The following is a 13,219-nucleotide window of genomic DNA, read 5'->3' on the forward strand; positions in this document are numbered from 1 at the left end:
ATTGGTTATAAAAACACGTAAACTCAGAAGATGTGGACTGTGACTGCAACATATATCTAGTCGGGAGTGGTGCTGACTGAAAACAGATGATTTGGAGCGATTTGCGCGCCATCTGTTGGTCATTCTAAGGACTTATTGAACTTTAAATTCATTTCGGAGTTTCAAACATTTTAGTAATCAAATTATGTATTTTAATGAACACAGTGGATTTCCTTATTTATTATTTATTATTAAATTTTTTATTATTATTATCATATGTTATTTTTAGCTCAAAAATTGAACCTAGTTGAAACTGATTTATAAATCGAGGAAAATAGGCTAATATTATTTATAACTAATTTTGGAAAAGAACTCCACGTGCACTTTTAAAAAAAATATTTCGTGTTTTCTTTATTTGTCAATAACTATTTAGTGTTTAATATTTTTTTTTCTCTTCAGGTAAAAGTTGCAATTCTTATTTAATTATAATGCTGTAGCTATTATGTTATTCCTTAAAAGATTCTCCGCTAATCTCATTGGTACGTTTTTAAAAAATGTTATTAAAAAAAACCTATTGTTTACCAAAAAAGCGATTTTATAATCCCACAATAAAAGTTTTTTAATAAAAACGTACCAATCAGATTTGCAGAGAATATTTTAAGGAATAAAATTAACCCGACAGCATTAGGATTAAATAATATTTGCAAATTTTACCTAAAGTGAGAGAGAAAAACATTAAACCCTAAAAACTATTATTAAATAAACAATGAAAATAGTGAAATATTTATTTCAAAAATTAAATTTTTTTTCAAAGTGTAATTTTAGTTCTTTCTTTTTAATTTGAAATTTTTTTTCAAAAGTCTGCAAAATAAAAAGAAATTATTATAATATCTTCCAGAAAATAACTCTTAATAATCCTAACAATCTAGAAAAAATTGTTCGATTTTCTCAAAATCTTTCCAAATTCCTAAATATTTGTAATTTTCAAAATAACCATTTTTTGGAATCTTAAGACTTGTAAACCTTCTAAATGCCTTTGAAAATTTTCGAATTTGTTTCAGTATATTTAAAGACAATAAAAGTTGCCTTAAAATCGTTCAGATTATTTTTTGGAAATACTTTGAAATCTTTTGGAATATTAACCCGAAGTTTATTTTTCAAAATAAAAAATCTTTAAATATTTATCTGGGAATCTGAAGAAAATTTTTTATTCTCTTGAAACCTTTCGTAATTTAAATTCAACTTCTTTTTTCAAAATTTTTGACAATCTCTATTTTGAAAAAATGACATTTTTCACAAGTTTCTAATTAACTTCAAATTGTTTGAATACTTGTAAATATTTAATAAGCATAATCGAATTTTTTTGTAATTTTCTAATTCTGATTTAATTTTCTTTTATAATCCTTCTTCCAAAATAAAGAAATTATTTTAAATTTAGCCATGAATTTTGAGACAATTTTATTGTTCTCTTAAAACCTTTAAAAATTCTTGAAAGGCTTTTAATTTTTTGCTCGAAAACTTCAAATATGTAGATTTTGTTTTGAATTGTTCTGAATCTTATCAAGATTTAAATTCTTTTCGATTCTTTTCAAAACTACTGAAACTTCTGCAAATATAAAAAAATTTAATCCGAAAGAATTCAACTACTTTCGTTTAAAAGCTTAACTATTTTGTTAACATTTAATTTTTTTGTTGAATGTTTCATCATTGTAAATGAAAATTCATCTCTTTTAAAAAATGTAATTACTTTGTTGAAAATCAATTTTTCTACTAAAAATTGAACTTTTCCAGTAGAAAATTTAAATATTTTTGTGAAAATCCAATTTTTTTGGTTGAGAATTACGTTTTTAATGGAAAATTTAACTATTCTATTTTGGGTAAAATTTTTACCTTTTTTGGATGAAAATTCAACTATTTGGTTCAAAGTTTTTTTTTCAACTAGAAATTTAACCCTTCCGTTTTGGGTGTTAAATTTACCTTTTTTAATTTAAAATTTAACAACTTGAATGAAAATTTGTGTTTTTAAATTGAAAATTCACGTATTTTGTTTTTAAAAAAAAATATATATTTTTGGTAGAAAAGGATTTTTTCTTTAAAAGTTAATATCTTTTATTAAAAATTCTTCTTTTTCGTTGAAAACTCGCCTTTTAGGTTAGAAATAAATTTTCTTTATTAAAAAAAACTCGTTTGTTTAAATTTTTTCATTGAAGTTTCATAATTTTACTTAAAAATTCATTTGTTCGTTTGAAAAATGAGCTATTTATTTTAAAACTTTTTTTTAAAATACTTTTTTTTATGAAAATTCATTTTTTTTTACCGAAAATTTAACTATTTTCTTGAAAATTTGTTTCTTTTTTGTTTGAAAATAATTTTTTTGTTCAACATTAATTTTTTGACTGAAAACTTAATTATTCAATTTTAGGTTAAATGATGATCTTTTTTAGTTCAAAATTCGTCTTTTTTTATTGAACATTGATTTTCATAACTTAAAACTTAATTATTAAAGTTTTGTTTGAAAGTTTAAATTTTGTAGTAAAAATTTTGTTGTTGAAAGTTCAACTATTTCTGTTGACGATTCATTATTTAGTTGAAAACTTTTTTTTATTTATGTTTTCTATTTGAGGATAATAAATTTAGTTGAAAATTCAGCAGTTAAGAAGATAATGAAATTTTTTACTAAATATGTAACTATTTAAATTTCCGTTGAAAATCCATTTTTTTCTAGTTAAAAATTCAACTGTTTGGCTGGAAACTTATCTCCTTTGATTGAAAATGCAACTATTTCAGTCAAATTCAAGTACTTTGTTGAATAATTGTATTTTGTGGTAAAAAATTAATTTTTTGGGTTGAAGATTAATCTTATTGTTTAAAAATTCATCTTTTTGGTTATAAATTCAAGTATTGCAGTTAAATATTCATCATTTGTAGTTTAAAATTCATTTTTTGATTTAAAATTCCGCTATTCCAGTTGAAGATTCATAATTTTATTTGAAATTTCATTTATTTTTCAATGTTTTCTCTGTGGCGTGAAAGTATGTTTAGAATGAGCGTCATGATTTAAAATAAATGTTTGCGTTTTATAACAAATATGAATATTTTACTTTTAGTTGATCGGGAAAGTTGATTGAAAAATTTTACAGGGAAAAACTGGAAAATGACCGGGAATTTGAAATTCTCCACCGAATCGCTACCCTGAAAAAAATTAATTTTAAATGAAAAATTTAATAGTTTATATTGCTACAAAAATAATTAATTTGAAATAAAGAACAGTGGAATTAAAAAAAAAAAGAAGAATTTTCAATCAAATAGTTAAAGTTGCATTTTTAATCTAAAAATATGATAATTCTACCAAAAAAGTTCAATTTTTCTTCTATCAAAAAAGCTTTTCTGTCAAGAATGAAACAAAATTTCAACCAACTTGTTCAATTTTCAGCTTAAAAAAAGGAACGTTGAACAAATCAGATTAATTTTATATAAAAAAGGCAAATTTTCCACAAAATACGTGACTTTTCCACTGAAAAGATTATTTTTTAAACCGAAATGAAATTGTTATAATTTGTAACAAAAAAAAAAGATTAACTTTTTAACTAAAGAAATGAATCTTTAGTTAAAAAAATTAATTTTTAACAGATTTTTGGCAAAATAATTGAATTTGTTACAAAACAGATCAATTTTCAATAAAAAATGAAATAGTTACATTTTCAACCAAAAAGATTAGTTTCACACCAAAAATTATGAATCTTCAATTTAAAACATCCATTTTTAACAAAGTAATTAAAAATTCGACAAAGTGGTTAAACTTTTAACTAAAATGAAAAATCTTAAGCGAAAAATGTAATAATTAAATTTTTAAACAAAAAAATTAATTCCTAACGAAGAATGTTTTAGTTGATATTTCTGAAAAAAGGATAATTTAAAATAAAAAACACTTAAATTCAAAAAAAAAAAAAAAATTCAGTGAAATAGTTGAATCTTCAACTAAAACAGAATAGTTTTCAAGCAGTCAGTTCAAAACTTCAAAATAAAGTTATTGAATTTCCCACTGAAAAAAATTCAACCCAAAAGATTGTAGCAGTTGTATTTTTAACCAAAAAAGATAAATTTTTTATGAAAAATGTAACAGTGTTCAGGGTTTGAAAAAAACGCATTTTTAAGAAATTAGTTCAATTTGTTACCAAAAGAGATCAATTTTTAATTAAAACGAAGAATCTTGAACAAAAAAAAAGTTAATGGATTAGTTCAACTTCAAACTAATTAATTGAATTTTCAACCAAAAAAAGAAGACATTTTCAACAAAATTGTTAAGTTTTTTACCAAAAGAAATCAATTTTCAACTGAAAATGATGAATCTTCAACAAATAAAGTAATTTCTTACAATGTAGTTCAACTTTAAATTAATTCATTGGATTAAAAAAAAACAGTAAAATCCTCAACCGAAACCGATTAATTTTAATTAAAAATTTGAATTTTTAACCAAAAATAGTTAAAAATTGGACCAAAAAGATAAATTTTCTACACAAGAAAAAAGAGAGGGAATTTTGAACACAATAGTTAAATTCTCTATCAAAGAAAAATTAATTTTTAACAAAAATTATAAATCTTCGAAAAAAATCCATTTTTTTACCAAGTAGTTAAAAATAAGAACCAGGTAGTTAAATTTTCAATTAAGATGAAAAATTTTGAACCAAAAATGGAATAATTCAATATTTAACCCAAAAAATAAATTTGAAACGAAAAGTCTAAAAAAAAAATCAATTTGAAATAAATAACATCAAAAAGAGTTGAATTTACATTTAAAAAGCTTTTGAGTCAAGAAGGAAACAAGTTGGAAACAGGTTGGAAAATAATCTTTTCTAGTTGAAGATTCATTTAATATGTGAAAAATTTGGCTTTTTTTGTAAAAAGTTGTCTGTTTTCTTAAGTTCATTTTTTTAGTAAAAAATTGAAAAATTCTTTTTTGAAATTTTGTTTTCTGTTTGGTTAAAAATGCAACTGATTGCATGAAAATTGTTCTGTTTTTGTTGAGGATTTAACTATTTAATTAAAAATTCTTTTTTTTTTAATTTCACTGTTCTTTATTCCAAATTAATTTTTTTGTAGGAATATAAACTATTAAATTTATCATTGAAAATCAATTTTTGTCTGTTAAAAATGTAACTATTCCATTTTTGGATCAAAAATTTTCTTTTAATTAGAAATTTTAGTGGCAAATTCAACTGTGGTTTAAAGTTGAACCAATTTATTAATAATTAATTATTTTCATTTAAAGATTCATATTTTTAGTTGAAAATTAATCTTTTATGGTGAAAAACTTGACTATTTTTTGGAAAATTTGTTCCTTTTTTTTGTCAATATATCAAAACTATTACATTTTCCATTGAAAATTGGTCTTTTTTGGTTGAAAATTTATGTTTTTCCGGTGAAAATTGATCTATTTGGTTAAAAATGTAACAACACATTTGGTTGAAAATTAGATTTTCATTAAATTAAAAATTAACTTTTTAAATAGAAATGTCACTGATTTTAAGAAATTTTGAGAAGCTTCATATGTTTTCAGACGATTTAAATGTTTTAAAAATTGTGAAAGAAATTGGAAAAAATATTACAAAGTTTAAGACAATTTAAGGGATTTTAAATTATTTCAAGGGATTTCTAGGTGTTTTACCAGACCAGAAATCATAGGATTTGAAAGATTTTATGGTATTTTACATTTATTTAGATATTTTAGAGATTTTACAAGATTTACGAGATTTAAAAAATTTCAAAGGATTTTCAGTAATATAGTGTATTTTTTAAGGTTTCGAGGGACTTGTAGGGATTTTTATAACATTTTTTTTAAAGATTGACCATTTCTTAAAGGATTTAAACGAATTTTAAAGCTTTTAGGGTATTTTAAAAAGATTTTAAGAGGCTTTATTAGATTTTGCGGGATTCCTGAGGATTTTTTGTTTCGTTTAAGGAATTAAAAAATATTCCAAGGGATTTTAACGAATTTTTAGAGAACCTTAGGGAATAAATTAAATGAAATAAAACGGATTAAAGGGATTCATAGGATTTTAAAAGATTTTTTTGAAGGATTCACGATTTTTCCAGGATTTTTTTAGAGGATCTCAACACATTTCTAGTTTTAAAAAAATGATTTTAATGTATTTTAAAGTTTTTAGCGCTTTAAAAATATTTACGGGAGACCTATATTGTTTACCAGATTAAAAAATAGTTAACCCATGATTTATTATGTAGGAAATTGCATGACAATATTTTGCAACTATTTTTCAAAATTGTTCTTCAAAATATTATTGGATGACCGCTCTACCGGGAATTTGTTGAAACCGGGAAAACCCGGAAAATGACAATAAATTTATTTTTTGAGCGGAAATTTCACAAATTTTTAGAAGAAGAATCTGTAAGTTCGACTTCAACAATTAAAAAAAAAAAATTAGTTGAATTGTTATTTTCTTCAATTATGACTTTCAGTTTAGAATGCGTAATTTGAAAATCATTTTTCTTTAAATATTTTCCATTTTAGATTGTTTTTTTCAAGTCTACATTTTTAACTTAATGAATTTTAAAATGCAGTCTTGAATAAAAAACATTGAAAATTAAAAGCGTTTGAAGTTGAAAATTTCGGAGAAGAAACATTTTTATATAATTTAATTTTAATTATAATTTTATATAATTTATATAATTAAAAAAATAGCTTCTTAATAATACATTAGTAAGTAAAGTCACACATTCAATTTGAAATTTCTTAGTTAGGATAAATAATAGATGTTTAATATTTAGTAATATTTTACTGTTTACGTTACAATTTTAATTTTTCTGTTATAAAAATGTTTATTTTGTAAGTGAAATCATTGAATTTTTCGGTATAAATAACAATTGAACATTTATTATTTGTAAAAAATATGTTAACGATTTCAAATAGTTTAAAGGATGTATCGACAAAATTCGGTTATTCGTAGCGAAATGTCGGTGCAAATAGTCACAGCCTAATTTTAAATAAAATGTAGATTTGTGCAGATTTCAAACAAAAAATTTTGAAGCTTTTTAAGAATTTTGAAAACCTTCAAAATATAAAAACATTATCTTAAAATTCCTAGGAAAATTGAAAAGGATTTTTTATTCAATTTCTAAGAATTTTAGGAAAAAATCGATAAATATCTTTGAAAATGAATCAAATTCTTCCTACAATTTTTAGAAAATCCTGAAAATTAAAAAAGAATCCTTAAATTCTTCCAGATTCTTTTTTGGCAATTTTGGAAATCTTTAATATTCTTTCTAAATATTCTCTTAAAATAATTCTTCAAATAAAAAATCATTTTGAATTTTCCTAAGAATCTAAAGAAAAATATCTTTATTCTTTTAAAGTTTTCCACCATTTTTTAAAAGCTTTTTAATTTTTTATTTTAAATTAGGCTTTGGCCATTTGCACCGAAATTTCGCTATGAATAGCCGAATTTTGTCGGTATATGCACTTAATTTAAATTATTTGAAATTATTTAAAATGTAAAATTAATTTTGAATATTTTATAAACTTCAAATAACTCCATTTTTTCCGGAAATAATCTGGATTTTCTAATCATTTTAGGAAAAATTGGTTTGCCATATTTGAAATGAAAATAATTTAACTAAATTGTCAATTTTGCGGCTTATCTGGATTGTATTTACAATTTTTTAGTTTTTTTATACGTGTAAATTATCAAGCATTGTAATATAAAAATTGCGAATTAAAAAACTTTTAACTCTAATTTCAAATAATTAAAAATTCAAGAGTTTTACTTTGAGTGCTTTGTGTTTTTTCTTCTATTACTTTAAGTAGAAAAATATTTAGCCTTAGAGTTCGAATTTCTTATTTTAACCCAAAAACGGTATACTTCTTTCTGGCTCCTACTAAAGGTATACTGGTGCGAATCTGGCTTTTACGTTTTCAACTTCGAATATAAAAAAGAAGATTGAGACTAGAAAAATGTCAAACACATATTATTTATGTAAAATTTCTTGCTGAATCTAATGGTTCTACAGAAATTTTGATACTCATTAATTTTTCCCATGATAATTTGTTATTAAAAAAGGGGCGTTTTTGAAAAATGACTTTTTTGGAAAAAAATCGCTATTTCTTCGTATTTTATTCAAATTAATTAAACTTTGCGGGATTATGCAGTTAGAGGAACACACAATTATGGAAAAATATTTTTTATGCCGAGAATGTTAATTTAGTATTTTTCCCGGTAGGTCAAAGTTGGGATATTTTCAAATGCATGATTTACAGTTATGCAGGAAGGGAAATGAAAGTAATGCAACAATTACATGAAAATCTTTTTATTTAGAATTTCTCTCGAATTTTTTCAACAAGAAGTGCTTACTATTCGCGACATTTTTGGCATTCGATGCCCATTGATTCTTAATTTCTTACTACTTTACACTCTATTAAACTTCATTCCTATGCATCTGATGGAAAAAATCACATTTTTGCAATATTTATTGGAAATTATCATGAAAAATCGATAAATAACGAGTGTACATAAACATACTTACATTCAACAAACGAACGAAACTCCTTTGCTTGAGAACAATATTTAGAAATTCCAGCTCGCAACACTTTACCACACGTAAAAGGTACACAGGTGCTGATTCGCACCAATTCGATTTTCTCGTCCTTCTATCTCGGAGAGTGGGGATAATCCCGTTCAGCTGTCTGTTTTAAAATACTGCCAACGTTTCAAAATCGATGGTGCGAATTCGCCCGAGTGTACCGTTTGAGGGTTAATTGACCGTGAAAAATGTTCACGAACCGGGGAAAAAAACCGGAAATTTTTTTTCTCTTCGATGCCAGACCAGGGAAATGAAAAACTGATCCGCAGAAACCCCGGAGAAAACTGGGAATTTGAAATCATTTATCTGGATAGAAATTAAAAAATGCAGATAAATGATCGCGATTTGTTGTTTTACAAGGTACAATTTCGGACGCACAATTATGCTATAAATAAATTTGTCAAATTAGAGATCTAATGATGTTAACAATTCTAAATATGATGTAAAAATTAGATTATAATTTATTGGACAGGTCGGACATTGGAACAGGTGGAGAAATGATAATAATTGTAATTCATAGTTATAATATTGTTTTGAGATAGATTAACTTGGGATAAATTGGTTGAATTCGAATTGTATTGTAAGGAACAGTTTGTGTACTTTCGCTTGTAGACGAATTGGATGAGGTGGATAATTCGGAGAGAATATACTTAGAAGAAGCTGGATACTGGGGATTACTTCCGCTGCAAGAGCGCGAAGCTGAGTTTGAATACGTCGATGTTGGTGACGCGAGCGATGAAAAGTATTTTGGTTAGATACGATTTTTATTTTGCTTTTACGCATTCCCTGCAAAATACGGTCATTCAGGAAAATTGTTTAGCACGAATTATGAAAATCTAGGGCCTTAATTCAGATTAGCTTCCTAACTAGTAATTATCATAAATTATTTAACTTTTCATTGATGATCTCAATTAGGCGAAAACATTTTTTTCAGAATGACCCTATTGCTAGAAATAAAAGGAGAAAGTGTGGGAGAAAGAAAAATGTCGACTGTAGAAACGTAAATGGCTTTTTGTAGAAGTAATTTTTGGATAAAATATATGAGTGCTTTGTTTCTAATAATATTTTTCGGTTCTAGATATTACTGTTGCAGGCTCACCATCTCCAGCGCCAAGCGAAGATGATGAGGATGGTTGTGGTACTGCCACTTCGACTCACAGTGGTAGCCACAGTAGTGCCAGGAAAGGACGACAAAAGCGAGGTGTTCTACCCAAACAAGCGACTAATATAATGCGTGCCTGGCTCTTTCAGCATTTAGTTGTAAGTGTTATCAAATCTATTAATCTATTGAAGAATATTTACTTTTCTATTTTTTAAAATTGAGGAAAATTAAAAACTGAGTTTTCAAGGGATGAAAATTCAATGGTAGAAAATGGAAGAAAATTGAATACTCGCTTGTTGAAAATTAAAGAAAATTTAATATTCAACTGTTGAAAATTTAAGAAAATTCCAAACTTGATTTCAAACTGTTGAAAATTAAAGAAAATTAAAAAATTAATTTTCAACTTTTCAAAATTGAAGTACATTTACTTCTATATTTTTGAAAATTAAGCAAAATTAAAAACTGAATTTTCAACCATTGAAAATTTAAGAAAATTGAAGAAAATTGAAAACTGAATTTTAAACAGATGAAAATTGCATATTTCCCTGTTGAAAATTTAAGACAATTAAATTTTCCACTGTTGAAAATTGAATTTTAAACTTTTCAAAATTGAAGAATATTCACTTTTCTATTTTTTTGAAATGAGGAAAATTGAAAACTGAATTTTCGATGGATGAAAATTCGATGGTAGAAAATTGAATACTCGCCTTTTGAAAATTCAAGAAAATTTAATGTTCAACTGTTGAAATTTAAAAAAAATTCAAAACTGAATTTTCATTTTTTCAAAATTGAATAATATTTACTTTTCTATTTTTGAAAACTGAGGAAAATTAAAAACTGAATTTTCAAGGGATGAAAATTCAGTGATAGAAAATGGAAGAAAATTGAATACTCGCCTGTTGAAAATTAAAGAAAATTTAATATCCAACTGTTGAGAATTTAAGAAAATTGAAAACTGAATTTTAAACTATTGAAAATTTAAGAAAATTGAAAACTGAATTTTAAACTGTAGAAAATTGAAGAAAATAGAATACTTGCCCGATGAAAATTAAAGAAAATTTAATTTTCAATGATTGAAAATTGAAGAGAATGAAAAACTGAATTTTCAACAGAAGAAAATTCAGTGGTAGAAGATTGCATATTTACCTGCTGAAAATTTAAGCCAATTCAATTTTTCACTGTTGAAAATTGAATTTTCAACTTTTCAAAATTGAAGAATATTTACTTTTCTATTTTCTTTTTAAATGAGGAAAATTAAAAACTGAATTTTCGATGGATGAAAATTCCATGGTAGAAAATGGAAGAAAATCGAATACTCGCCTTTTGAAAATTAAAGAAAATTTAATGTTCAACTGTTGAAAATTTAAGAAAATTCAAAATTGAATTTTCAACTGTTCAAAATTGAATAATATTTACTTTTTTCTTTTTAAAAATTGAGGAAAATGAAAAACTGAATTTTCAATGGATGAAAATTCAATGGTAGAAAATGGAAAAAAATTGAATACTCGCCTGTTGAAAATTAAAGAAAATTTAATGCTCAACTGTTGAAAATTTGAGAATATTGAAAACTGAATTTTAAACTGTTGAAAGTTGAAGAAAATTAAAAACTGATTTTTCAACAGATGAACATTAAGTGGTAGAAAATGGAAGAAAATTGAATACTCGCGTTTTGAAAATTGAAGAAAATTTAAGGTTCAACTTTTGAAAATTTCAGAAAATTCAAAACTGAATTTTCAGCTGTTCAAAATTGAAGAATATTTACTACTATTTTTGAAAATTAAGGAAAATTAAAAACTGAATTTTCAACTTTTCAAAATTGAATAATATTTACTTCTATATTTTTGAAAATTAAGCAAAATTAAAAACTGAGTTTTCAAGGGATGAAAATTCAATGGTAGAGAATGGAAGAAAATTGAATAGTCGCTTGTTGAAAATTAAAGAAAATTTAATATTCAACTGTTGAAAATTTAAGAAAATTCCAAACTTGATTTCAAACTGTTGAAAATTAAAGAAAATTAAAAAATGAATTTTCAACTTTTCAAAATTGAAGAACATTTACTTCTATATTTTTGAAAATTAAGCGAAATTAAAAACTGAGTTTTCAAAGGATGAAAATTCAATGGTAGAAAATGGAAGAAAATTCAATGGTAGAAAATATTCTACAAAACAGTTAAACTTTGTACCCAAAAATGTGAATTTTTAACAAAAAGATAATTCTTAACCGAAAAAAAAAATTATTTTTTAACCAGTTAGTTGTATTGTTACAACAAAAAAAGATGAAACTTCTACAGAGAGACAAAGAGAGAGAAAAACATTAATTTTAAAACCAAAAAGAGGAACGTTTAACAAAATAATTGAATTTTTATGTCAAAAAGATGGATTTTCAATGAAACCGTTGCATTTTCAACCAAAAATGTAATAGTTTACCTTAAAACGTTACTTTCCAACGGAAAATTTAATTTTTAATCGAAGCAGATCAATTTTCAACTAGACAGTTGCATTTTTAACCCAAAAAAGTGAGAGTTCTATAAAAGGGAGACAAAAAAAAAGAATTTTCAACAAAATAGTTAAACTTTTAATAAAAGAAAAAATCAATAAAGTAATTGTTGAATTTTTAATCCAAAAAGACTAATTTTCACCAAAACTTGAATTTTTAACGAAAAAATGTGAAATTTCTACAAAAGGATGCGAATTTAGAAACAAAAAAAATGAATATTCAACAAAACAGTTGAATTTTAAATAAAAAAAGTATCACTTTTTAACCAAATTGTTGAATTTTCAATAAAGGAATTCAATTTTGAACCAAATAATAAAATTTTTTATAACAAAAAAGTACTCTTAACCAACAAAATTAAATTAATTTTATTAAATCCATTTTTAATGCTTGAGTAATTTTATGATACTATCTTGACACTATTTTTTTTTTAATTGCGAAATTTGTTTTATTTTAAAAAAGATTTGATTGAAATGCGAAAATTGTTAACAATTTTTTAGTTTATTATGAAAGAAACCTCTCATTTAGAAAGAATCTTGCTACGGAAAAGCTCTTTTTTTATCAAGATATCATTTATCTTTTATTCATTGTAGAATAAATAGAGAGATTTCTAGGCATTTTTTGTAGGCTTTACTAATCCAGATTACAAAAAATTGCTAAAGAATTCAAAAGGTTTCAAAAAGTTTAAAAATATTTATTTGAAAGTATTTTAAAGGAATTTGAACATTTCTCAAAGATTTGAAACGATTTTAAAAGTTTTGAAAACATTTAAAGAAGATTTGAAAAAATGTCAGCAACAAAGATTTTAAAAAATTTCACAAATATTTCAATTTACGTTAATTAAAATTGAATTTGCAAATTGAAAAATATAAATTTTAAACCTCAAATGAAATAAATAAATTTTTAGTTAATACAAATTATTTTCAATAAAAAAAGAAGGAATTTTCAACAAAACTGTTTAATTCAACCAAAAAACACGGATTTTCAACAAACTGAGTTCGGGACCTGTTAATTGTAAATTGTTTCGTTTTATGAAGAGAATAAATAAAAAT

General features: G+C 24.0%; 1 protein-coding gene across 4 annotated transcripts in view; it reads left to right on the plus strand.

Moving 5' to 3' along the window:
• The window catches only part of LOC117177221 (homeobox protein Meis1-like), a 77,544-nt gene that overhangs the window by 54,226 nt on the left and 10,099 nt on the right, over window positions 1-13,219 (plus strand). For 3 of the 4 annotated variants that reach the window (XR_004467680.1, XM_033367774.1, XM_033367773.1), the window contains exons 5-6: window positions 9,184-9,321; window positions 9,650-9,831. Coding sequence is in view for 3 of the 4 variants with exons in the window: in XM_033367774.1 (XP_033223665.1) it covers window positions 9,184-9,321; window positions 9,650-9,831 (320 nt within the window). In the remaining variant the exon portion in view is untranslated. The remainder of the gene's footprint in view (window positions 1-9,183; window positions 9,322-9,649; window positions 9,832-13,219) is intronic. The other variant, XM_033367775.1, reaches the window with a different exon arrangement.

Source organism: Belonocnema kinseyi, chromosome 7 (assembly GCF_010883055.1).
Source record: "Belonocnema kinseyi isolate 2016_QV_RU_SX_M_011 chromosome 7, B_treatae_v1, whole genome shotgun sequence".
Classification (NCBI taxonomy): domain Eukaryota; kingdom Metazoa; phylum Arthropoda; class Insecta; order Hymenoptera; family Cynipidae; genus Belonocnema; species Belonocnema kinseyi.